The sequence below is a fragment of the Phaseolus vulgaris genome, chromosome 1, assembly GCF_051622355.1.
Source record: "Phaseolus vulgaris cultivar YP4 chromosome 1, ASM5162235v1, whole genome shotgun sequence".
NCBI classification, from domain to species: domain Eukaryota; kingdom Viridiplantae; phylum Streptophyta; class Magnoliopsida; order Fabales; family Fabaceae; genus Phaseolus; species Phaseolus vulgaris.
The window spans coordinates 18,142,854-18,170,000 of NC_143498.1; the positions used below are offsets into that span (position 1 = coordinate 18,142,854).

General features: G+C 34.4%; 2 protein-coding genes across 37 annotated transcripts; one reads left to right on the forward strand and one right to left on the reverse strand.

Annotated features, from left to right (window-relative positions):
* The first annotated feature begins 1,125 nt into the window (after positions 1 to 1,125).
* On the forward strand, positions 1,126 to 19,998 carry ABCI11 (non-intrinsic ABC protein 14). 36 transcript variants are annotated; one of them, XR_016519767.1, is made up of 12 exons: positions 1,207 to 1,410; positions 1,488 to 1,545; positions 1,843 to 1,922; positions 2,056 to 2,107; positions 2,195 to 2,328; positions 4,760 to 4,874; positions 4,985 to 5,076; positions 5,220 to 5,268; positions 5,438 to 5,674; positions 11,982 to 12,066; positions 17,500 to 17,620; positions 19,623 to 19,998. XR_016519767.1 is itself a non-coding variant. In XM_068616004.2 (11 exons), exons 1-10 carry the CDS (start codon positions 1,334 to 1,336, stop codon positions 17,576 to 17,578), a joined length of 816 nt encoding a protein of 271 aa, XP_068472105.1. In that variant the 5' UTR covers positions 1,126 to 1,333; the 3' UTR covers positions 17,579 to 17,620; positions 19,607 to 19,998. The 36 variants fall into 36 exon arrangements, 6 of the variants coding, with proteins under 6 accessions (XP_068472105.1, XP_068472104.1, XP_068472108.1 ...); XR_016519769.1 differs by having other exon boundaries at positions 5,578 to 5,674; positions 19,607 to 19,998; XR_016519768.1 differs by having other exon boundaries at positions 5,578 to 5,674.
* LOC137813645 (regulator of nonsense transcript protein) lies at positions 18,651 to 22,114 on the reverse strand. Its single transcript, XM_068616009.2, has 5 exons — positions 21,908 to 22,114; positions 21,763 to 21,829; positions 20,425 to 21,188; positions 19,584 to 19,869; positions 18,651 to 18,852 (listed from the first exon to the last, which is right to left on the reverse strand). The coding sequence occupies exons 1-5, from the start codon at positions 21,911 to 21,913 to the stop codon at positions 18,833 to 18,835; spliced, it is 1,143 nt and encodes a 380-aa protein (XP_068472110.1). The 5' UTR covers positions 21,914 to 22,114; the 3' UTR covers positions 18,651 to 18,832.
* Between the last annotated feature and the right edge of the window lie 5,033 nt (positions 22,115 to 27,147).

A 27,147-nucleotide genomic window follows, 5' to 3' on the forward strand; every position in this document is an offset into this window, starting at 1 on the left:
TTCAAGAAGTATTCAGTTTCAATCTAAAAAGCAACGTACCTTTACCTGGGGTTTCAAGTCCCTTTTATAGCTTATCTCTTGTAATAGCTCTCACGAGAATCTAATCTCAACTGAAAGCATACGTAACGGGAAAACATTCTGTTTATGGGTGCCTTCTCTCAAGGTGCTACAACAGAAAGGAATCTTATCTCTAATGAGAGCATAAAATAATAACAAAACAACCGCTTGCCAACAGGGCACCATCATAAGCACCAACAACAAGGAAATATTCTGTTTACGTGGACACCTTTACTCATGGTGCAACGTTATCTTTTACTATGCATGCAACTTAACCACCGCGTGCCCTAAAACAAACACACTTAGGTTAAAAAATATTTACGTGACTTAACCATCACTTGTACTATACGTACCCCTAGGTTCATATATACCCTTTACTAATAACCTTATATTAGTGTATAAAGAGATTATTTTAATTATGTTCCAACAAGCTTACTAACATAGCTGGATCAAATCCATAACCCACTTTATAGGTCCAACAGTCAAGTTGATCTGCCAACACCGTACACCGAGCTCGGCACCGAGCTCCGATCACTAAGCACTAAGCACTTTGTCCAATACAAAATACTAGAACAATTTGTTTAGTAAAACAATTTTCAATTTTTGTAGTTATTATGATATTTGTTTAACTATGATAGTTGTACTTTTCCCCGATTAAAATACGGTTTATTTCTACCCGTTAATAATGGAGATTTGATTTTTCATAGTTGGCTTTTGGTGTATATTCTTTTACTTTTTTTTTTATCTTTCTGATCTTTATATTTATTAACCAATTTTTAAGTTTTTATATTAAAAAATTATAAAAGTTAATTTTTTTATTATTATATAATTATAATAATGAATTTTTAAATAAAAATTAAATATTTTCTAATTATTTTTATATATTTTATTTTTATTTTAATTCTATTATATAATTACCACATTATGAAAATTCATAATTTTTTTACAATTCTTTTGTATGTACAACTTTTTTTAATCTTAATATAAATTAGTAATATTTTTAAATAATTTTATTAAATAATAAAATTCTTTATCATAAAAAAGGGTTTGTGCGCTACTGATAAATGTAAAACAATTATAAAAGATGTCTATTTATAGTCTCATTATACTGCCAAAATATAAGTGAAACAACTTTAGACAGAGGTTTTTATTATTTTTAGATACTATAAACATTAAATAAGAAAAAAAAAAAAAACTAGTGTGATAATCTTTTGAAAAGAATCCACACATAAGCAGTTGTACCCGGAAGACAAAACGTAACCGGCTGACATCGGCTATGACCACCGCTTTAAAGCCACCAACCAGGTTGCGCTCCCTCCAACCACCGCCGCTGCTTTTCCCTGGTTCCAAATCGTGTGTTTCTCCCTCTCCTCTTTCTCAATTTCATTTTGTTGCATCTAATCCTCTCTGAACCATATTCTTGATTGCAGGTTCAAGTTCCCAACCACTCAGCTTCCCACAGTAAAATGTAGTCACTCCTCTTTCGAAGTATGCTCTTCTCCAGTTACACTACCGCCTTTGCTTTACCAATAACCATTTCCATTGTTGCACTTACAAAAACTATAATTGATTTTGTCTCGTGAAATTTAATTTTGGTAAAGATACCGTGCATATTTGGATTGAATTTGCGAGAGCCTGAAATACCTTTTACCCTGGAATAAGCAATTTTTATTTTACGTTTTTCATTTTGATGTATTGGAATTTGTTATTGTGCATTGGATGGATTGGGACATTAGGATGGAAATTGCAGGAATGTATATACTGAAAACTATATTTTTGCTTAAGGTTCGAGAGGTTAGCTATCAACCACCGGGGACTCAGCTTAAACTTCTAAATTCAGTTAGCTTTTCACTTCCAGAGAAAAGGTACGTAATTGTTTGTGTCTTTGTTTCATGGTATTACTAACTTCAAAATATGGTATGAAAGTTGTCAATAATGCGTCTTCCTTCCTAGTTTTTTTTTTATTATGTGGTAGCTTATTTCTGTCAATTGCAACAGTTTTGGTCTAATTTTCGGACAGAGTGGAAGTGGAAAAACAACCCTGTTGCAGGTTATACTTTTTATCCCTTTAGTTCATGTTGCTTTTAGTTGGATGGTGGTCATAGCTCACGAAATGGCCTTGCATATCTCCATTTAGCTTCTTGCAGGAATAAGCAAACCAACGTCGGGATCCATTTACATCCAAAAGTATGGGGATGATGGAAATCCGAGTCAAACTGCAGAGCCCTTGGTGCCGGAAAGGGTTGGTATTGTCTTCCAGTTTCCTGAGAGGTATGAATATAAACTACTTGAATTTAGTAAGAGAATTTGTTATCTCTAGCTTGCATTTGTTTTAGTCTCTGTGTCGTAAATCTTGACAACATGTCAAATATGTTGTTTGAGTGGAAGTGAATTGGCTGTTAAGGATGAGTAATTGGGTGTGAAGAAGAGGAAGTAAGGGGATGTGAAGGTGAAGGCTGTGAAAAGTGAAGGTTTTGAAAAGTGAAGGCTTTGAAAAGTGTGAAGGCTAAGAAAAGCAAGAAGGCTTCGTGAGTTGAACTATGTTGTTCTTCAGTGACATATGTTAGAAATTGCTGCTTGCTGCAGCTTTGTGCAAGCCTATGGTTTTGCTTGTTGAGAGTCCTTAGGTGGATTTTTGTTTTTGACCATGTTATTATGGCGGTTGTTTTTGTGTTGGTTCAATCTGTCACTTGCTACTAAAATTACTCTAATTGAGGCTTAGAATGTTGTTAAATGGGTAAAATCAAAATGTTGCATTCTCTTAGAAAGTGGTCTTTAAGTCTTAAACTCAACTTTTCAAACCGGTTTTGCAAGGTAAAGTTTGCATCCACTTATATACTATAATTTGTCATATCTTTAGTTGATGTGGAATCTTCAATACACTCTCTCACATCGAGAACGAGACATCTCAAACGTGAGAATAAAGGCCCAATAGCGGGTAACACAATAGACTCAACAAATCTCATTAGAATATGTTTGAATACCATCTTAGAAAGTGAATTTTAAGCTTAATTCCAACTCACAAAATAATTTTTTTTATTAAACTTCATGATAGACATCACCATGAAACTTGGCATCTCAGTTAGACTAACACTGCAGGATCCAACACACAAAATAAATTTTGTAAGATGAGGTTTGCACCAACATAGAAATATATATGTGTATATATATATGTATATATATTATAATTTGGTCATATATTTTATCGATGTGTGATTTCTAACAAACTCCAACAAGTACAATGCACTTGTGTTATTTAGATATTGCATGTTGTTGGAGATGTACTTAGAAATTCTGTCATGAAAGTTAGTGTTTCACTTTAAAGCAACAAGTTTCAAGAAAAATTGATAGGAGAATGCTGAAAAATAAAAAAATAAAAAAGAAGTTAGAGTTTGACTCTTAGGATACTTGCAAATTTCTTGTGGCTCACTCTTAGACAGGGAAACAAGAAGCAACGAAGCTTTAAACATAGATGTCTTGTAGCCCAAATTCCCAAAAATAATCATGTCAAAATGAGTACCAAAACTATTTTAATTTTATTGATGAATGTGTAATTGTCCGGAAGAAGTTCTGTTAATTATTTTGAGGATTAGTAAGGACCAAAGAGGGACTTATCTTGTTTTAACAACTAGTTTGTCTGCCTCTATTACGAGATAGAGGCGTTTTTCAAGTTTCTTGTTGGTGTTTAGCACATGGGTTTTGTTATGATTGTTTGTGTCAAATCTATGGAGGGATGAAGTATCTTTTATTTATTATCTTTCTACTATTACTGTGTCCTTTTGTAACGTGTTATGAAGAATTTCTTATCGTCCATATGCCTTCACTTTCTTGTTTTCTTTATATATCATATTTTGGCCATATCTCTTAGATGATTTGTGATCTTAAACACACCCTCTGAGAACATCAAGCATGGGAATAGAGGAGTGCTCTATTGTGGGTGGTACGATAGACCAACAAACCTCGCTAGGATAGACATTGATACCATCTTAGAAAGTAGACTTTAACTTTAACTTAACCTTACAAAACTAACATAATAATGTGAGGTTTGTAACCCACTTATATATATATATATTATAATTTGGTCATATATCTAGATGATGTGGGATCTTCAACGATGATAAATGGATTGTCCAATGCATGAGTCCAACCATTGTTAGATTTGGAGATGATCAAATTTATGTAGCCTTTACCCCTATGGACAATGAGGCTTTGTGTGACTAAAGAACCATGAATTCATGACCCCAAATCACAAGGCCTCATTATTCCTAACTTAGTGGCTCACCATCTTGTTTTCAAAATATTTTTGTTGATGGAGAAAAATGTATTATATCACTGTCTAACATTAAGATGTAAATAAATATGATATTTATGCAGATATGTTCTCTATACTCTTACCCAAAAACAAGAAGCAGCAAGATATACCTTTTGTAGCATTAGAAATCACTTTCGTTTGGTCTTTCTTCAAATTGAAACATTTTCAACTTTGAAGTACAATTATGTTTATTCTAATATCAAAATATTTGTGGCAATTTACACGGTTTAAATACCTTTTAAATTGCGAATAAGACTAAATTGTACCTTCCTTGATCTTTTATTCATAGTGGTATGTTGTTTAATTGTCTACATTGTACAATTTGATCAATTTTCATTTTTGTTGGATTGTCATTTCTAAAGTGCTACACATTTTGGTGTTGCAACCTAGGTATTTTGTCACAGATAATGTGCTTGATGAAGTCACTTTTGGTTGGCCAAGGCAAAAGGGTAACCATCACCTTAGGGAGAATCTTACTCTAGGGCTACAAAGGGCAATTAACTGGGTAGTTATGCCTTTGTATACCACCAAATGTATTCTTATATATATATATATATATATATGCATACATATATATATGTATCTTCATCTTATTTTCATTGTTTGTTACTATAGGTTGGGTTAAATGGTATATCATTGGATAAAAATCCTCACTCCCTCAGTGGGGGTTACAAACGCCGCCTTGCCTTGGCAATACAATTAGTAAGGTGTTCTATTTTGTATTCCTTCTTGTTATTGCTTCATGCTTTCACCTGATTGGCTCCTCAGTTGTTGATGGATGCTATCTCATTTAGTTTAGATGTCAATCAGTTGGCATATAGTTCATGGTTTTTTCAAATGTACTTTTCAGGTGCAAACCCCTGATCTATTGATATTGGATGAACCTCTTGCAGGACTCGGTATGACAATGCTATTGTGACTTCTTATTTTGTTTAGTTGTTTGTTATTGTACTCAATGAACTTACTGCTTTCTTCTTCCCATCAAAGTCTTCGATTAAATCATATTAAAAATCCAGGTTTTGTTTCAATTTTGTTCCTTACAATTTTTTTGTAATGCAATTGTTTTAGGAAATTGTTAGGAACCAAGAATTATAAAGAGAAGAAAAGAAAGGTTTTTATTGAATAGAAAGAAAAGAACAAGAAATAGGAGAGCACTCTATCTTTCAAGGGCTTCCCCTTCACAAGTATTGTGATATTGTCTATCATAGGGAGGGAACGCATTGGCTACTGCATGCAAATTCAGGTCTGGAGGCTTAGGTGGTGGTGGGAATGAGAGGGGGTTTTGTATCAAAGTCTCTGCACCCAGTAAGTTGAAATTCCTAGATTCTGATGTCATTGATGTTCTAGCCACCTTCATTATCAAATCTTGATCCCACAATGATTTCTTATGCATATGAAGTAAATCTGAATTTGGGAAAAAATGATGCTTGGTTGCATCTCCACCTTCAACTTTCTTACTGGTTAGCTCTATAATTGGCCTATCAAGAAAAAGATCATTACATCATATAGTCTTCTCTTTCTTTATTGATGCATCCCCTTCTGCCCTTTTTTTCACTGCAGAGGGTGTGATTCTTCATATTTGAGCCTTCTCCCACCTCTTGGGTCTTCTTCTCTTCATCATTAACAAATTTCTCTCCTCCCTCCAACATTGTGTCCCTTTTCTTGATGTCCCGCAACAATTATTTAATTTCTTTCTAGTCCAGAAGGCTTTCCTTCAAGAACTTGGTGTCCGTTCTAACAGATTTCTCTCATCCCTCAGACATTATGTCCCCTTCTTGATGTCCTGCAACATTTCTTTTATTTCTTTCAGGTCCAGCATGCTTTCCTTCAACCCCATAATTTCCGCTCTCATTTTCGAATTCCATCTTCCGTGTTCGCTGATAAACTTCTCTACTGCCGCCATTCTCTGTTCCATCTTTTCTTCCTCCCTCTTGGTTTTTCAGATCCAGCAAGTCAGACCAATATGTTAGGGACCAAGAATTATAAAGAGAAGAGAAGAAAGGTTTTATTGAATAGAAAGAAAAGAACAAGAAATAGGAGAGCACTCTCTCCTTCAAGGGCTTTCCCTTCACAAAGAGCTAGAGCTCAATCTACTAAAATATTACCCACTCCCCCTCACCCTCTCCCAATCTCCAATTCAATTTTGGTAGACTCAAGAGTTTGAGATCGTGTCACTAAGTTTGTGGTTGGGCACAAAAACGACGAGAAAAATTGTCATTCTAGTTTGCATTTTGAAAACCCTAAAACCCAAATAAAATCCAAAGTGAAAACGTGTATCATACATCCATTTTTGCATTTCGTCTGTGGTTGGCATTGCTCTGCGTTGCATCTCCGGCATCGTTTCGTTCCTCTTCTCTCATCACATTGTGGTTTTGACATCGTTTTGTTTTTTTATGTTGGTGGCTCATGTCCTACTTCTCTTCTCGTGGTGATTTTGTTAACTTTGCCACACATGTGAAAAAATATCTTTCATTTCTTCATATTATAATTTTTCTTGTTTGTAATTTTTTTACAATTTATTTTCCTATTTTGTCTTTGTTTTTTTTATTTTTGTTTTCTGTTTGCATTTTTTCCTTTATTTCCTATTTCTGTTTTTAAATCAATTTTTTTAAAGTAGTTTTTTTCTATTTCATTTTTAGTTGCAAAAAATTTAGGATGTTCGGAAGTGCAACTGGTTTACATTCTTTTGATTTCAATGCAAATTGCATCCTCGCTTTCTAGACCTAGAAGTAAAGATGGGAAGTAGGACAAATGTTGGACGGAAACATGGAGTAGATGTTTAGAGCAATGGAAAAAACTTAAATGTAGTTATTGCTCAAAGGAGGAATTTTCATATTCAAGCATCATATTGTGCAATGTAGTCAAAATCGAGAGTTTACTCGCATACTCGCACAAGTTAGTGAGATTGGAAGGCCAGCCGAGGTGACTCGGTCGATGGATCGGTATCGAAAAGGATCGGAGCAAGGCGCCGCGCGGACCAGTGGATCGGCTAAGGTTGTCAATCTTGGATCGTGACTTGTGCGCGACCATTTTTGGCCAAGAAAAATGGAACTTGGTTGCTCCAGCATAGAGAATGAGGTTTTGCATCAACAACTTCGATGGTCTTGTGCGGTGGCAGCGATGGTGGCGCGCTCTGGTGAGGCTGTGAGTGTGGCGGAAAATGAAGAGATTAAAGGGGGATGATGTGTGGCACATGGAAGTGAAGAGCTGGTGCCCAAAATAAACCCTAAAACCTAATTTAAACATTTGGGCTTTGGCCCAATTTCATATCCAGTCTATTGCAACCCTAATTCAAATCCCTAATTCAAATTAAGTCATTGGAGAAGTATTTTGTAGTAGCAAGAGGAAGTGAGTAGCACTATTATTTAAAATCCTAAATTTATTTAGGCCTTACTTGACCCATTTTAAATATTATAAACCAATAATTTTAATTCACATCAGATTTCTAATATTTTATTTAATTTATCTATAAATGTATATTGTAACACTATAAATATATATTATAACACTATTAGTAATTCTTACGAGTCGAGTTGCGATCCTCGAGTTACGATCTTTTATCTCCTCTCCGGTCCTCTTACGAGTTACAAATTTGACTACATTGATCTTGTGTCTAGAAGAAATTAAAGTTGTAATGATGAAAGTTATGGTAGAGGCTAATGAAGCATCAAAGAAGAAAAGAATGCTAAATATTATTGAAGAGTTTGATCATGAACAAAGTGAACAAGTGGATACCACTCAAAGTAGTAGTATGATGTTCAAAAAATAAAGGAAATTTAGTCATGGTGTTCAAGCTATTTTAAATCAGTTGTATAAAAAGGGATAAAGAAAAAGTGGACAAAAGCAATTACAATTACTAATTGCTCGTGCCCTGAGTATAATGACAATTACAATTAGGATCAACTTATGACTCCTTGATGATCATTTTTAAAACTGGATCTTTTTTTAACTTCTTCCACCATCTTCTGAATATTTTCCTAGTAGGGTATTAACCTTGCAATTCTATGTCCTAATTCATCCTAAAAAGAGCATTTGCCACTCTATTTGAAGCTCCTGCCTTATACACAATTTCAAACTCATACCCCAACAATTTGGCCTACCAATACTATTGATTTTGTGTTGTAATCCTCTGCTCCAACAAATATCTCAAAATATTTTGATTAGTAAAAACAATGAATTTATGCTTTGAGAGAAGATTCAGCTAAGACTGGTCTTTTGTCTTGAGTAAGGACAACCCCTACTCCCTTGTCTAAGGCATCATACTCTATTGAGAAAGGTCTTTAAAGTCTAGTAATGCCAATATTGGGGCTGTAGTGGCAGCTTGTTGCATCAACTTGAAAGCCCCTAAACTCTCTTGTGCTGATTAAACTTTCCTTTTTCCAAATTAGTTAGAGGACGCATTATATGACAATATTTACTAACAAATTGTCTATAACATCTTGTCAACCCTAGGAATCCTCTCAAAGCATTCAATTTCTTAGGGAAGAGCCATTGTAAAATTCCCTCTCTTGATATGGACACGTATACCCCCACCTTTGAATTACCAAAATTGCATTTCTTTTGATTTGCAAAGAAGGATTGATCTAGCAACCTAGCCAAAACTTGCATCACATGTTGTAGGTGTTCCTCCCATGATTTGAGGTAAATCAAAATGTCATAAGAAATAACCAACACTCCTTCAAAGGAAAGGTTTTAAAGTAATACTCATGGCACACTGAAAAGTTGTTGGAGTATTAGTTAATTTGAATTACATGACTAAATATTCATAACGCCCTTGGTCCATTTTGAAAGTTTTTTTGGAATATCTAGCTTGTGTATCCTTTTCTGGTGATAAGTGCTTTCATTTCTACTTTAGAAAAATAGGTAGCTCCATTAAACTCATCCATCTATTCTTCTATAGGGAATTTACCTAGAATAGCAACTTTGTTTAAAGTCCTATAATCAAAATAGAACCTCCAACTCTCGTCTTTTTTTAACCAAAATAATTGGACTCGAATAAGGACTATTACTTGGTCTGATAATGCCCAAGGCTAGCATATTTATGACTTGTGGCTCAATTTTATTCGTCAACACATGAGAATATCTGTATGGTCTCACATTCACAAGGTCTACTCCAACTTCAATAGGAATTTGATGATCATAATCTCTAGTAGGAGGAATTCCTTTTTGTTCCTGAAAACCCCCATGAAACACTAGCAACAATTCCTGTAACCAATTCCATTGTTCTCTAGTAAACTCTTGCTTTATAATATGCATTTGTTCCATTCCCCACATAACTGATATCTTCCCTACTTCAGACTTGACTATCTTTTTTAAAGATTTGGCAGAAATTAAAGTTTTAGATAAACTAAGATCTTCTTTTGTAACAATATTCTAACCATAATGCATAAAAGACATTTGTAACTCCTTCCAATTTGTCTTTACCTCTCCTAAAGTTACCAACCATGTTTCTCTGAGAATCACATCCACTCCCCCTGATTTGAACAAGAACCTTTCATCCCATAAGATCCTATATGTAAATCCAAATTTTTGTAGCTTTCTTGAGTAGATTTTTTGTTATCATACCCCAATCTATCATAATAATGTGGTGTTGATTAAAACTTCTAGATCCAATCGCTTTATCAATTTCCTTGACCCAAAATTATGAATGGCTCCACCATCAATTAATATCATCACTTCTTGCTCATGTAATTCCCAATTAAGCTTCATTGTGCGAGGTTGGGTAAATCCTGCTCCTAATAGTTTCCAAATCCACCGATTGACAATCAACCTCATCCCCTTCTTCATCTCTCTTTTCTTCTTCAATTTGCCTTATCTTTGTCTCAACTTGGCTCACATCCTCCTCCACCATAATTGTTACATTCAATTTTTTTTGGACACGATGGCATGGGGCATAAGAACTTGCACATCCAAACAACCTTCCTTCCTCCCTTCAAAATTTTTGGATCGCATGTTTGAAATGCCCTGAACTGCATTATTTTTTAAGTATAGGAGCTATTTTTGCCACTCAATGAACCACCCCTTTTAACATCTCTTCTAACTTGATATTTGAATCCTGAAATTGCACCTGACCCATTTTTCCACGCACTCTCATACCTCTTGACATCAATGTTGTCAAGATCGCGAGTTTAATCGCATACTCAACAAGTTTGGAGGGCCAACCGAGGTGACTTGGCCAACGGATCGAATCAGAGGATCGGCATAGGTTGTCGATCCTAGATCGTGACTAGTGCACGACCATTTTTGGCCAAAAAAAGGGAACTTGGTTGCTACAGTTAAAACCCACCTGTCATCGCTCGCACTAGCTGTCGTCGCACTCGCCACCATCATCGTCGTCACTCTCCCTGTTGCCGTCGTCATCCTGTCTTGCGCTCACTCTTGCCGCGTTCGCAGCATTCATAACCACCTTTGGCCACCATCGCCATCACCATCGCCGATTCCACGGCTGTGCCTACTTTGGTGTTCTCCTTTTTTACACGCATTTATCGCTATTCTCTTCTTTTTTGCTATTTTCTTTCTATTCTCCTCTTTTTTATTCCCTCAGAGTGCTCTTCTTTTATTGGTGCCTTCTATAATGGCTTCAAGTTATTAGTTATTTTATGTATGAACATTTTATGAGTTGTATTATGTATTGAATATTATTTTTCATACCTTAATAACTCTTACGAGTCGAGTTACAATCTTTTATCTTCTTTTCGATCCTCTTACGATTTACGAGTTTGACAACATTGCTTGACCTATTTCATAGTATCTTTGCACCTTGGGCTACCTCCATGTTCTGTTAATTCTTGAGTATCATGTGGACACACCAAGTTCTTGATATCAAGGCTTAACCCATCCAAAAAATAATCCAACTATTTTTCTTCCCCATTTGGCTTTAGCTTACACAACCAAAAGCTCAAATTCTTGTGTGTGCTCTTTTACACCTCCAGGTTGTCTCCACAAGGCTAGTCTTTCATATGCCGAACCTTTACCATTGTCACTAAATCTCCTCTTCAAAGCCTTTGAAAAACCCTTCCAAGAAGGATTCTTGGTTTTAATGTGCCAATATTGAAACCAATGTACTATGGTATCTTCCATACTAATCAAGCCCAACTTTAACCATCTTGCGGGTCTCATTTGTTGCACTTCAAAAATTTCTTTGCCTATGCCAACCATCCTACAGGATCTTAACCCTCAAAAGTAGGTAATTCTACATTCTTGGTTGAAAATCTTATTAGAAACTCCTTTTCATACATTTCTTTCTCGTCTTCTGACTCTTCTTTTGATTCTTGACCCTCATGATTCACTGAATTGTTTGCTTCTAAATTTATTGATTTTTCAAGCTATTTTGTCTCAATGGTAATTTCTTCATATATCCTCCCTTCTTCTTCGACAACCTTCATTTCTAGCAACCCCACTTGAGCTTTCTCTTCCTTTACTTACCTTTTTTTTCTCTCTTAGTTTGTCTTTTCGTATTTTCATTTTTTTATTTATTTTGAATACAAACACTTATGTTCCATTTGTTCTACTTTTTCCCTATCTTTATTTTCTCTATACCTACTAATAGGACCTGTGAGCCCATAATGGGTGCAAATCAAGAGGTTATATCTAACAATTTCCCACTTTTCAGATTGGAAAGCACGTGCTGATGTTGTGAAGCTTTTGAAGCATTTGAAAAAAGAATTGACGGTGCTAGTTGTTAGCCATGATTTGAGGTTGCTTCAATTTACTCTATCATATTGATGATGTTCATTTTTTCTTATTATATTCTTCTATTATGCATTTGTTCAATTAATGATTTGTGAATGTGATTTTTAAATTCTAACTTTATAAATTCGTTTTTGACAAACTCAACCAAAAGATTAGATAAATAGAAAATGCGGAAGGAGATAAGAGATGAAGAAGATGCCACAATCAAGATAGGTTGATAAGCTGCAGAAGATTATTCTCTTTGCATTAGCAATTCAAAGATAAAAATGAAAAGTCCTTCACAAGAACCTAAAAAGGATTTCTCTACACAAGCATAAAGTGTAATACACAAATGAGTCCAAACTACTCTGTTCACATAACATCAGATTTCCTACACTACAGTACTTGTATGTGACAATCAAAGTGCTGTAGCCATTGCTCACAATCCAGTTTTTCATAATCGTACTAAATACATGGAGATTGATGATTGTATTTGTGCGAGAGAAGGTTCTCGCCAAGGTGCTCTATATCTATCATATTCCTGCTCTTGATCAGTGGGCAGATGCTCCTACAAAGCCGCTATCTTCAGCTCGATTTACGTTTCTTTGAAGCAAACTCAATGTGAAGAAATTCTCTTATGAAAAATCTTCTCCTTGAGTCTGAGGGAGGATGCTAGTAAGAATTTTTAGTGTACAGCTGTCTAGCTGTTTGCTTGTATGCTAATGTACAAGTGTTTAGCTGATATGTCAGTGTACAGTTGTACAACTGTTTGCTTGTATTGTATGTTAGTGTACAACTGTCCATTGTAATACTCATATTAGCTAACAATGCTAGGCGGTAGTACACAGCTACTGAACGGTGCAAACATTATAAATACTTGTAATATTCATTTCATTGATTGGGTTGAACAATTAATAAAGTTGCTCTCGTTCAGTTTCTCTAATATTAACTCAAACAATGCCATTGACTCAATACAACACTACTACACTCTGCTCTTTCTAACATTAAGTGCTTAGTATTATTAGTAGTCCATCTTGTGTCTTGTTGCATTTATTCCATTTAATTATCGTTGACTACATAGTCTATCCCTAAACTGAACATACTTCTTCCTTAACCATAAAACCCTTCTTTATTATTAGTATCATTTTATTGTAACATAATAATAGTCTCTTTTTACCTTTTCTGATATACCAAAATTTCCTTGCAAACTTGCCACCTACTCTTTTTATACCAGTTTCTGCATTGTGCAATCAACCAATGAAGGTTATTGTTGATGGTCTTAAAAAAAGGATAAAATCTCTATTTAATCCTGTAAAATATATTTGTTATTAAGTTTGATTGTGTAGTTAATTTGTTTCCCAATATAGCTAGTAATTATACTAGTTTTTGTACAATTCTTTGTTACCATTTTTTTTCCAGCTTACTTTTAGGTAATTCATTACTGTCATATTTGCTTTAATTTGTAGGATTTATTAATCATCAATAATATCTCATATTTTCAACTTGGTATAAGAGCACCATCTTTGGGCCTTTAATTTGTAGCCATGGCTAATAGTTCTTTAGCTATCAACACTGATCAAAATCCACTACCTCCAAAGTAAAGGATCTCATGCTGATTCTCATTTTGTTCAAATCACTTTCTTTCAACTTAATGGGTTGAAACTAACTCTGATGGCCTGTTCAATGTATATTTGTGGCAGAGAAAAGCTTGGATACCTCATTTGTGAGCAATCCATGGCCAACACTAATGATCCACATTATGCTGTCTAGGATTCTGAAAAATCCATGGTGATGACTTGGTTGGTAAAGTCCTTGGAGGAAGACATTTGTAGCAATTATGTGTTATTCCTTAGCCAGAGAATTGTGGGATAGTGTAACTGAATGTATTTCAATGATCTCGGGAATAAATCTCAAATCTATGAACACACCTTACAAGTTAGAGAAATTTGGAAGGGAGGTGACAATATGAGATGAGATTTCCACTCCTTGAAGCGGGTGTGGCAGGACCATGATCTCTTCAACACCTGCAAGCAGAAGACAACCAAGGATGCCAAACACCAACAACAAACAGTAGGAGGTAGAACATTCCAGTTTCTTGTTGGTCTCAACAAGGAATTGGATGAAATTCACGGTAGAATCATTGGGAGAGCAGTCTCGTCCTCATTAGGTGAAATCTTTGTAAAAGTCAAAAGAAAGAACCTCACAGAAATGTGATAATGGGAAAGACAAAAGTGGATCCTCCTTCTAAGACTAATGCCTTGGTTGCAAAAGCTACTTCTCCTTAAAGTTCAACAAACCAAGAGAACTTCTCAATTTTGTAGTGTGATCACTTCAAACAAACCATGTCACATTAGAGAAAGCTGCTGAAAAGTTCATGGGATATCAACAGGTTTAAAGGAAGTAAATAAGGTCCTAATTCAAACCCTATAGCTACAACTCATGAAGCAAGAAAAATGTCTTTATGTCATAAACAAATTGCGGAACTTATAAGGTTGGTAAAATCTAGTTCTTTATCTAGTATTTCTAGTGGTTATCTGGCACAGATAAGTAATTTTATTTTCTCTAACTCTTAACTGCACCTCAAATATTTGTATACCGTGGATCATTAGTTTAGATGTTCATGATCATACCAACCTTTCTTCTTTACTTAAAACTTATTCTCCTTGTTTTGGAAATAAAAGGATTAGAATTGTAGATGATAGCTTTTCAACAATTGTAGGAGAAGGGATTATTAAATTATCTGAACATATTGACTTAAAAAAATGTGTTGCACTCACCTACACAAGTTAGGTGTAAGTGGGTCTCTATGATTAAGTGCAAGGAAGATGGAAATGTTTAAAGGTACAAAGCTAGATTGGTATCAAAGGGTTTTTGATAGACATGGGAGTAATGAGAGGGGCTGGAAAGTATACTATAGGAAAAAATTTAAGAATAAAAGTAGTTGTTACAAGCGTTAAGACTTTTTGAAAGTCTATATATTCTTATCTTGAGGGGAGTTAAGATAAGGAGAATAGTTGTTACGACAGGGTATGCCCTATGAGAAAGGAAGTCATTTTCTTTGTAAACGAATGTCTGTGTAGTTCTTTGTTGAATAAAATAGATGAAGGCACAATCCTTATGTTTTCCCCATTTCCTTTTATCTTCTTTTTGGAGGCGTGTATCCAGATTTTTCTGACTTGCTGGATTCCTTTAAAGTGTGTTAGAAAGGTGGGTCAGTGAACAAGGAAAAGGTTGTGGCAAAATTGAAGATAGATTTGTCCATTGTTAAAGACTGTCATGAACAAGGTTGTCAAACTCGCGAGTCTACGTAGACTCGTGGGAGCTCCGTAGACTCGACTCGTAGACTCGTAAGAGTCTACTTTCAACATGCAATTCGCGACCACCGCAACCATCGCACAATCCACTTGCAACCCACGTCCACCCAACCACCACACAAACCACCTGCAACCCGCAAACGCTCCGCTCGATCGACCGCCACACTCCACAGAAGAAGACGCAGTGCACAAAAGACGCAAACGCAAACAAAAATGAAACGTGAAACCCTAATTTCCCCATTCAGAACGACAACGTTTTGGGGTTAAAAAAAAACCCAGTTCGACTCGCCAACTCGGACCAGAGTCGCGAGTCCACTCCGAGTCCACCGAGTCTGCATCCAGTCCACCGAGTTTACCCAAAAAACAAATCTGCTACCGAGTTAACTTGGTAAACTCCTTGGAGTTGACTCGTGAGTTTGATAACCATGGTCATGAAAGAGATTAAAGAACTTCTTTGTGAAATCAAGAGAGGAGAGAAATCGTCAGAAGGAGGGGAAAATGCTATCAATAATGACAAGAAAAGGGAAGAAAGATCGGTGCATGGAAATAAATTTGATGAAGACGAAGAAAAGATGTTGAGGTCGTAGGCAAAAAGGATGGAATTGCTCACTTTTAAAGGAAACGATATGTTAGGATGGATAGCTCAAGCTGAAAAATTCTTTGAAGTATAGAATGTCATTCAATTGGAAAAATTACATTTGGCTCTTATCAGCATGGAAGGAAACATTGGTTTAAGTTGTCATTAAAAGTCCAAGCACCCATCTTGGAAGGAGTTTAAAATTGTGCTGAGTAGAAGATTTGGAGCCAGGGGGCGAAACATTGCTTTTGAAAGATTAGTAGGTATAAGACAACATGAAAATGTGGAATATTACATCCAGGAGTTTGAGATACTGGTGTCACAAGTTCCTCAAGCATCAAAAGATTAATTGCTGGGATATTTCTTTGCAGGGTTGTAATCTAGCATTAGAAATCAAATTCGACCACATTATCCAAGGGACTTGATTAAAGCCATTGAAATTGCTCAGGGTGTGGAGGAAGCTATGCAAGAATAACAACACGTAAGTGAATTTTCTTTCCAAAATAACACATCAAGTTTTTGGTGTCAAGGAAGAAGTGGGGTTGATCATGGGCCGATGCCTTCAAGAATATAAAAAATACACAGGTTTCAATTACAAGGATGGTAATGTGAGGACGAGAACACCTAGTACCACACAAGGATCTCTAGAATAGGAGGAAATGGAACCACGGGACTGAGAAACCAAGGAACCAAAAAACCTTACCTATCTAGAGTATGTTAGGAAGAGAGAAGAGGGAAGATGTTTTAATTGTAGAAGGGCCTATAATCCAGGACATCATTGTCCTAGAAAAAGTTTAACTCTATTCGGATTCTTCTATCCCTTGCTACTAATTTGAATGGCTTGTACATCAATTAGATATAAAGAATGCTTTTTTGAATGGGAAACTTGTGGAAGAAGTGTTTATGAGTCTCCCTCTATATTTAAGGAAGTACTTTGAAGAAATAAAGTTTGTAGACTAAAGAGATCACTGTATTGGTTGAAACAATATCCTAGAATAGGTTTTGAGCGGTTTGGAACTGTGATAAAAGGGCTTGGTTATATCCAAAGCCAAGTTGATCACCTACTTTTCTATAAACATTCTGCAAATGATAAGATTGCTATTTTAATTGTGTTGAATGTAACGGACTTAGCTATAAATGTTAATGTTCAGGCCATAAACCAGTGAAGGTTATATACAATATATTATAATTTTCAATGTCGAAAAATTGATATACAAGAGGATTTCTTGCAATATTGCATAGTCACCATGTCAATTAATAGTGATATATAAAGGTTTTAACAAGGAGGAGGGAGTTAATTAAAATCTTTTAAAATCATAAGGACTTTCTAAAGATGTTTCAAATTTTTGTGACTATTAAAATATTCATAAAAACTATAGGAATTTACAGAGTAATTTAACCTATATAGTTCTTAAGGATTTCTTGTCATCTTATATTTCTAGCTCTCTTTCTATCATAATAAATTCTGTTTATCAAGAAAGAGAGAGAAAAGTTTTCATTTCTCTTTTTTCTATCACAATACTGTGACTTAATAATTTTACTTATGGAGATTTGTATCTGCATTTCAGAGAATTTGCGAGTCTAGTTGATCGATCATGGAGAATGGAAATGGGTGGCAACCTTAAACAGGAATTTCTACCACTGTAATCTATGTTCATTGCCTTTTTAATCTCCATGACATGCTATGAGGTTAGTACCTGTACGGTCAAGTGCTTGCTATATTTTCTATTGTACCTTGGATGCTTAGACTGGAAATTTTGAAAAGAAAAAATAAAAGTATTATTCTATAAATAGCTTTCGTGAGATTTGGTCATTAAAATGGTCTCAGGGCCTCTATGAAAAGTAGTCATGAGTTCACTTCTTGCTATTCCCATTTTTCAAAATTTAAAAAATAAAAATATAATTCTATAAAAAGCTTTCTTGAGATTTGGACATTAATATATGGTCTCAAGGCCTCTATGCCAAGTAGTCAGAGTCCAGTTCTTGCTATTCCCATTTTAAAAATTAATTAAAATTTCTGCATATATGGCTATTGCTCACCTGTTTTGCCCATGTTTCAAGCCAAACGACAACAAGTGAGGTAATTTAGAGATATAATTGTATATAAAGCATATAACAATCTTTATGTAAGATAATGATAGGAACATGGGTATCATAGCTCATCGTTGGTTTCTCGGAAAGAGTCACCTACAAAGGATTTAATTAGTGGAAGGTTCTAACCAATAAGGAAGTAGAGTAAAGTGTTACCAAGTGTTGCAGAGTAAAAACCCCAAGGCATCTGCTCTTTGAGGCAATGCTAGCATAAGAACTTGGGTATTATGGGGTGCTGAAGTCACACTTATAAGATGCTCAATATGGAGTACTAAGTGTTTTATTTTTTTCCATTAATAGCTATCTTTCAAGGGTGGGTTCCTCAAGTACTTATTAGATAACTAAATTTTAACATTTAAAAGGTAAATTATGATTCTTGTGTTTTAACCAGTCGCCTGTACATTGATATCATTAGGTCTATTTGTGAGTTGAATGCTTATAAAACCCTAGTCAAGAGAGTTTGTATTGACCTCATACCAAGTCCTGGAAATCTGTTCTAGTGGTTGATGATGCATATCTTTGGTTGCGAGTGACTTGTTCATTTTTTATTTGTGCTCTACTCTTCTATGACACGGTTCAAAGTAGTGGTATATAGTCAAGAATGAATCTCAAATTTATAATAAACTAGTAAAATTAAACCAAACATGTCTATTTATTAAGAAGCTGTCTGGAAACACACAGATTATTGGTTGCATGATTGCTTCAAGTACAGGCATAACACAATCATTATATCAAATTACCAATACTAATTTTACAAGTCTCACTTGTAGTGCAATTTATCACCACTTTAGTACAGTTTAATTTAACTTGCTACAGCTCCAGCACCAAATCTACAATGCCAAAAATTATGAATGAGTAATAATACGTAATCATAATCTAATTATACTTCAGTCATACATGTATTATGATACTTCATGATATATTAATTTGCATTGAAATCTAGAAATATGCTGGGGATTAGTTTGATTTGAGATTGATGTTACCTTACATCTTATAAAACATTTTAATCAAAACACTTGTCGATAGGGTATTTGGGTATAATTTGTAGGATGTGTTTAGGCAGTGGGAAAGAGGAGCAATGATAGAACCTTTTTTTTATCTTAATAAGTATCCAAGCACAACAATTTCTTATGTAGTTCGTTTTTCAGTTAAGTAAATAGTTATATGATCATAGTACTTGGCAGTAATGCTGAAAATATTAGAGGAAATGCTGAAAAAATGCTTTGGAAGATAATACAATCAGAATAGACACACAGACCTACCCTCCCTGTCTTAAGCAACAATATTGCTCTCCAAAATTCTGTTATGCCTCCCCACAATTTCACATCCCCTTTTTCTTTGACAGTTTTCTTTTCTCTGTTCTACAGTAATACTCAACACTCCCTTGAACACCTCTTGCTCTCTCTTTGTTTGCCTTATCATTTGTTATTTTGGTAATTTTTGTACTATGTATTTTGTTGTTGAGATGAGACTTTTTATGAATACTTAAAATGATGCTAATGGAAGATACTTATCAAATTTGTGTGTGAGGAATTACATTCTAGATTTATGTAGTACTTACACTCTGCATCTGTTCTGATCCAGTGCTCATTATTTCCAGTTGAGCTACTGCATATTTGCCCTAGCTGTGGTGGGTTCCAATTGGTCATACAGTGTTGGGACCACTCTCTTGATCTGGTATCTGGATGAAATCTCTTGCCTTTGTCTGGATTTGTGGGCTTCCCATTATCATATTCATGGAAGAATTCATGAGAAACATTTTGTATCTCATCTTTGTGGGATTTAATGCCATCTTTTCCGTTTATGGGGCTTTCAGGATAGACTTTTCTGTGAAACAAACATAGAACCTGCATACCCGGATGAATGAACCAATTAATTTATGATAATATGATAGTATTCACTGTATTTTCCAGACAACATATTGAAATTGTGAGTTTGTTTTAATAGCTAAATTTATTCTGGCACTTTACTGACCAGGACTGACATTTGGCACATTACTTTTCTTTGCAGTTATACTTAGTTAATTCCTGAGTGGAATACCTTCTGTTAAAATTCTTTTGATATGCTTTACTAATTTCAGATGTTCATATACTGGTTTTCCTTAGATTCTCCTTTATGTATGGTGTTTTACTCTATCTATATGAAAACAACCAAGCAATATATGTTGTCATCGTATTGATAATTTTTTGCTAATAAATCTGAGAACCTGAAGATTCTCATAATCTGGTTTGTATAGTTTGTGTTTGGTTTCATCCTTTTTTACATGATTCCTACTGTAATCACATTCAATTTTCATTGGCAAAAATAAGATGATAAGGAAATAATCAAAGGTAACAGGTGGTAGAACAACCAAGGGATTTGTTGTTAAATGTGGTTCAGAAGATCTAGTATTAGACACCAACCTTGTGTAGGTTTTTATTGGTTGAAGCAGAATCAGCATCATTCTTGGAAGTGTTGCAACTTTTTGAAGAACTGCAGACCTTTTTTAATATCTTTCTCATAATATGCCTGGCAGCAGACTTAAGTGTTTTCTTGACTTGTGTTTCACTTCTTATTCCCGTCTCTGTACAATCTTGACTTGTTGCCTTTGTCCTATCAAGTAGCTCAGCTAACGATGCTCTCTCTTTCCTTAGTTGTTTTGTTTCTGGTAGTTCAAATGAGGACCCCAGTAAATATCCTTGCAGTGGGCATACAGCTTTGTTTATGTATTCTTCAGCTTTGGGTCCATCTATTTCCTTTCCTCCAAGTGTGATAGTGCTAACATAGCTGTTTCTTCCTGATGAATCATGGAAACTTTCTTCTCTTTCAGCCTCAAGAAATTTCTCAAGCTCATAACTTATGAGCTTGATTTCATTTTCTGTCACCTCTTCACTTCTCATTGTTATGTTTTTTGAAGGCATAGCAAATGTTGGTGTTCCTGGTTCATCGGTGACTGTTTCTGCACCAAGAGTTCCAATTGTTAGAAAACCTTGAAAGAGCTGAGAGCTTATTGCTGGTGTTTCTTCTTGAGATTTGTCTTCTCTGCTGTCAACCAATCCAGAATAAGATATTTGATTTTCCTGATTGTCTGACTTTGAGAACCTGGGCTGAGTTATGAAGCATGGCTTTGTCTGGGAGTATTGATTGTCAAGTGTTGGCTGCACTGTAAGGCAAGTACAAGGGTTTCCTGAAATTGGAGTCCAAAAGAAATTACTAAACTTGTGAAATTAACAATTGATAATAGATATACATGCTACATATCTTGGTGAAACATTGATTTCTTGCTATTATTCTCCTTGTACTCTGGGAAGAGGGCTACGGAACTTGTGAAAAAAGGATAATAGTTAGATGAGTTAAATGTGGACATGGGAAGTGGAGAGTGATCCAAGTACAAGTTTTTATTTTCAGTAGGTTATTGTTTGCAACCACGTGATAAAGTGGGATGCAGATGTTTCAAGCACAGCAGTGCTCTTGATATGTTTAAAAGGCCTATTGTGCAAAACACCTTACGTTTACTTAGGCCGAATCTCTTAACAATTTTGGTAAGATTAATATTCATAAGCTAGAGCTCGGAAAAATCAATGTCATATTGTGTTATTGCATTGACTGACAGTAACGGTCACACAATTTAGAAATGTCTAGGTGTGACTGATGACAGTTTTTAGCCTAAAAGATTGTTATTTCTTTTCATTCATTTCCACGAAGAAAAATAGAGGAAAAAATGGATTCTAAGAGATAAGATAATAAGGACAGCCCAATACCCAGTGCGGAATCCTTGAAAGGTTCTATATTATTCTGCCGAAGTTTTCGATGCACCCATTGAAATAACTGCAATAAGGAAAGTCAGGGATAAAGCTTAAGTAGTGAAGAAATTTTTAATTGTCAATTGGCAGAGGTTAGACTCACCTTCATTTTGATCTCTTTTCCTGTTTGATAACCAAATTTTTCTTAGTTAACTGATTATGCTGGAAGATATATATATGTGCAAGGAAAAAGATCTCTACGATTGGCAGGTTACGATTGTTAAAGTGAAAAGGCAAAAGACCTTTTCTTTGTGATTCATTATGAGTTGGAAGTAGATATATGCTAGAAGAGTCTAAGTTAGATGTGCGCATAGAGAAAAACAATTAGATAGATACAACTGTGTGGTTGGCTATTCTTTTCAAAATTCTAATCATGAGTGTATTGTAAATTGTTTGTGGAATAGGTACCAACAAATTGCTATTTGTCTATATTTGTCTCTGTATGAACTTAATGGAGTTCGATCACGAAGAAGCTAAAACACAATCAGAAAAATATACTCTATTATGGTTAAAAATGTATCTAATAATATACTACTACCAATTAGGGAAAATATAAATTTGCAGTTACTGGGTTCTTTAAGTGACATGCTATTATTGGAAACATTGCTGCTGTTTAATTCGAAAGATCTACTTCTATTAAATGATTAATACTTCCTGTACTTTGTGCAAAATGCAAACCATCTTTTAAGTATTAGCTGTAAACTGAAACTTTTTCTGTTTAACTTGAAATCCCAGTGTTTTGAATTTTCTGTCGCTGTTATGGAACCTGTAGAACTTGCTTAGACACTTCTAAAGTTATTTAGAATCAAAACGCTAGACTCTATTCTGAGGGCTAGGGTGCAAAGTTTCCGGATGAGCTAAAAGCACTAAGAAAATCTCTTTTCATGATGTGCCTGTATATTAATGTGCTTATATCATCATCAGCATTATTGTTATTATAAAGATGTAGATAGGTGGTGCAAGTATCAGCTAAATATGGGGGCAGGGGTATATGGTCAAGTGGATCATCAACCTTCAATCATTATCACGTCAGGCCCAAAGTCAACTGTGCTAATGGCTCTTTGACTATGATTGTGTTGATTTTGAATTGTTACTAACGTTGTTTATGATGCCTTGGTAATTCTTGATAAAACCTTTTGCGCCTTTCTAATTACTCATATTTCCACTGAAGCGCATTTCAGATTGATTAAAAGTGTTCTAGAAAAGAAAAAATATTGTTTGTATTGTTTGCCATGTGATTTTAAGTGATCACTGTTTTGACCTTCCTCCCATTGCTATTTTAAACCTGGGAATGAGATCATTGAAGGGTTGTACCCCTTGCCCAGCCCTTTGTTTGATGTGACGTGGCTTCCTTCATTTTTCTCAATCAAGGAGCATTTCCCGTCTCATGCTATCTGCGGTTCAATCTTTTAGGATTTTATCTGAGCCATTTTTGTTTGTAGTTATGCCTTATGAATTGCCTTTATTGTCGTACAGCATGTTGCAGAGATAATTGCTGTTCCTGAAAGTTCAGCATCACACCTAGAAAGTGATCAGTCATATTTTCCCAGGAGAAAACTGACTCTTCGCAAACAATTCGCCTCATTGTTGACACACTCACACATGGGTGATATGATAAGAGAATACATAAAAATATTCTCAATAAAACATATATTTGGCTGTTTCTTTATGTACCTTTACAAATTTCTTTACCACCTCTGTTCATTCTGGAATAGAGTTTTCATAGTGTGCACTCCGGAATGACCAGGACGTACTAGAAATTTTTTTGTGGTGCATGACGTCATTGTCAATGTGCTTAAGCAAGAGTGGTTTCTACAAAACAATAGTTTATCCAAAGATGGTAATTTGCAATTGAATTAACTCATGAACATATATACCTCTTTTTTATCCAAAGTTTAGAACACATTTGATTCAAGATGAACCTTTCTTTCTAGTCAAATTTTGTGGCACTAACCAATAATTTTCCTGAAAATAATACACTACACAGTTCTCCTGCACAATCCAGAAAAGAGATGAATTATTGAGTTAAGTACGATTGGCTTACTGTTGATGGGTCATTCCTAATATATTCTCCTTTGGATTGGTTGATAAAAAGTGTGCAGCATCAGCATCACACTTGCAGCATCAGCTGCATTTGTTTGTCATATGCTTACCTGCTTTGTCAGGAATGTTGTCTCAAATCTTGTTTAACTTTAATGCTTAATCTTTTCCTTCAAGTTGTTTTCATGACCAATATTTTCCATTAACTCAGCATGTGGAACAAGGCGAAAATATTTGACTAACAATGAGAACGTTCCCAATTTAGATCAATTTCTTGGCTTCACGACACCAATTCACTATGTTTCAACAGGGGAATATGTCCCAAGTCTTAGCCCAATAATTGCTTAGTCAGATAGGCTTATTACTGATTCAAACAAATCCCACTTATGAACTAAACTTTTGTGTTATGGCATCTTCAAATTTAGCAGCACGCTGGGAAGACTAACATGAAAGTTGTCATTTGCTAGTAAGGACAGAGCCAAGTCAGCCATTCAAAAAGTGATATCCAAAACAAACACTAAGTCTTCAGGGTTATGGGGTCACCTTAGTCATTGCAGCAGGCTACATGGGTGACCCATATAAAGGATAAATGGTGGCAGTACAAGCACCAAGTAAAATAAGACACTATAAGAAAAATCTGTTTTAACTAACAAAAAGCGGGGTTATAAAAATGAAGTCACTAGTATGAGTGAAGTCTACTCGGTTGAACACAAAATTAAATATTTAATATTGTGTTCACAATGGAGACCTTTAATTCATACTAAAATTTATTAAAATAATAATAATAAGTTAGCGTCTAGAATGGGGACACAAAAGAGATGTAATGAAAAAAATTAAGTGACAGAATAACATTGAGTTTAGAATAGAAACACAAAGTGGATGCAAATTAAAAGTTATTAAAATAATAATAATAAGTTAGTATCTAGAATTGGGACACAAAGTAGATGCAAGTTAATATTTTATTACATTTAGCATAGGTCTAGGCGACACTAAGGTGACATGGACGTTTATTGTCACCTTAACACACACTAAGTTAATGAGAAAAAAACAATAAAACATTAAAACATTTTTGTCTCACATTTTCATTTTCTCACACTTTCAATTTTTCATTCATGTCTCACTTTTAAATTCATAATCCCAAAATTCCTCCCAAAAACCCTACTGTCTTCTTCGTGATCATTTTGCTCTTCTTAATTTTATTTTTCGTTTTGGTCTTCGTGGTCATTTCGCTATCCTTAAGTGTATTTTGCTCATATTTATTTTTCAAGTAGTGTCCCTAATGGCGATACACATTTGCTTTTTCACGTAGTGTCTCCAACGGCAACGCTAAGTTTAATTATTGTTGGAGATCTCACATCGACTAGAGATTAAGATATTTCATAGTATATAAGTGAGTGCAAACCTCATCTTATACGTTAATTTTATGAGGTTGAGTTTGACTTGAAATTCACTTCTTAATGTGGTATCAAAACCATTTCTAAAGTGTGATCATGGTAGACGTTGTTCTGCTTCAATAGTTTTTCTCTCCAAATTCATTTATGAAACTTTGTTTTTGATTGAAAATGGGTTTCTAAGGACATTCAAATTAATTGAACATATGTTTCTTCATTATCAAGCATTCTAGATTTGGATTACTTGCATCTGATGTTGAAGAGCTTTGAAACATGGTTTCAGCAGTTGTTTATCATTTTCGAATTAAGTTTTGTGTTGTTTTCCTTTTTCAGTCAGTTACGTGTTCTACCATTTAAGTTTTTCACTTTTACTATTCTTGCGATTTAAGTTTCAGCAAATTTATTTTTCAGCACTTTACTTTCATTGCAATTTACTTTCCAGCATTTTACTTTCATTGCAAATTACTTTTAAAGAATTTTACAATTTTATAAAATTTTATTGTTCATCTTCTCTTTGACCTAGATGATCTGCTATTATGTTTTTATAGTTTTAAGAAGCAACAAACGATCATCTAGAGATGGTTTGAGCTTCATTGCACTTTTCATTACTTTTTACTTTGTTACATTTTTCAACTTCCCCCTAATTAGTTTGTTTCCAAGAGCATGCACACATTAAGATTTTAATTGCATTCATACATTTCACGTGGATTCAACCTATGCAAACTCTATACCACATTAGAAGGAACTTTGTAATTTGTTTGATAAAATTGTACGTGATAAATAGTCGTCACCCTCCTCCTCAACTCATATAGATTTTCTACTGGCTTCTTACACAAACAATTAGAAAATGGTCTCAGCCGCAAGGCAGTGACCATGTGATATATGTTAACTTTCAGACTCAAGTTTTATATGCTGAGGGACTTTTTTTTTAGGGTTTTTAATTATGATGGGGTAATTTTTTTTTGTTTTTACTAAAATGGGATCTGTTTAAAAAAAATTATAAATTTAGGCAAGTCGTGCCAATTTGACACAATTTCATATGCACAAATCGTTCCAATTTGATGTCATAATTTTTAATTTTTTTTTATTATTTATATATTGGGTAGTAAGTTATGTAATGTTAAAAATTAATTTGATACATAATTTTATAAGAGTGCTAGTTTTAAGGAACAAAAAATTGGATATATAATTATTTCAAAATAATTACAAATTATTTATATTATTTGACTTATTTAAAATTTATATAATTATTTTTAAATTATTTAATTATTTCAAAATAATTACAGTACTTCTAGCTTTTTATATTTTAATATAAATGACATTAAAAAAAATAAACAAGTTTAAAAAATGTATTATTTGAACTGTGATAAAAAAAATTATTACTTCAGAAAAAAAAATTGTGATACACGATTATCCAATTTTTCTTCTTCTTAAAACTAACACTCTTAGAAAATTATGTATCAAATTAATTTTTAACATTACATAACTTACTACCCAATATATAAACAATAAAATTTTAAAATAAAAAAAATTATGACGTGACAGAAGTCGTGCCAAGTTGGCATGACTTCAGTATAACAGGACAAAAATCGTGCCAAGTTGGCACGACTTCAGTATGACATGACAGAGTCGTGTCAAATTGGGACGATTTTTGTGCATATGAAGTCGTGTCAAATTGGCACGACTTGCAAATAACCCCATCATGATAAAAACCTTTTTTTCTTTTTTTTTGAAGTATTCCAGGAATGCTGTGAGGGTCACACCCTTTTCTATTCTAAAAGTGCTTTGAGGTGCTTGTTTTCTTGTTACTGCTAAACTGGTTGACACATGCTCGGTTAGTACTGTATCTTGAATTTTTGTAGCCTTTGTTTCATGCAAATGTTTTTGGCTTTCAATGCATTTATTTCTTCAA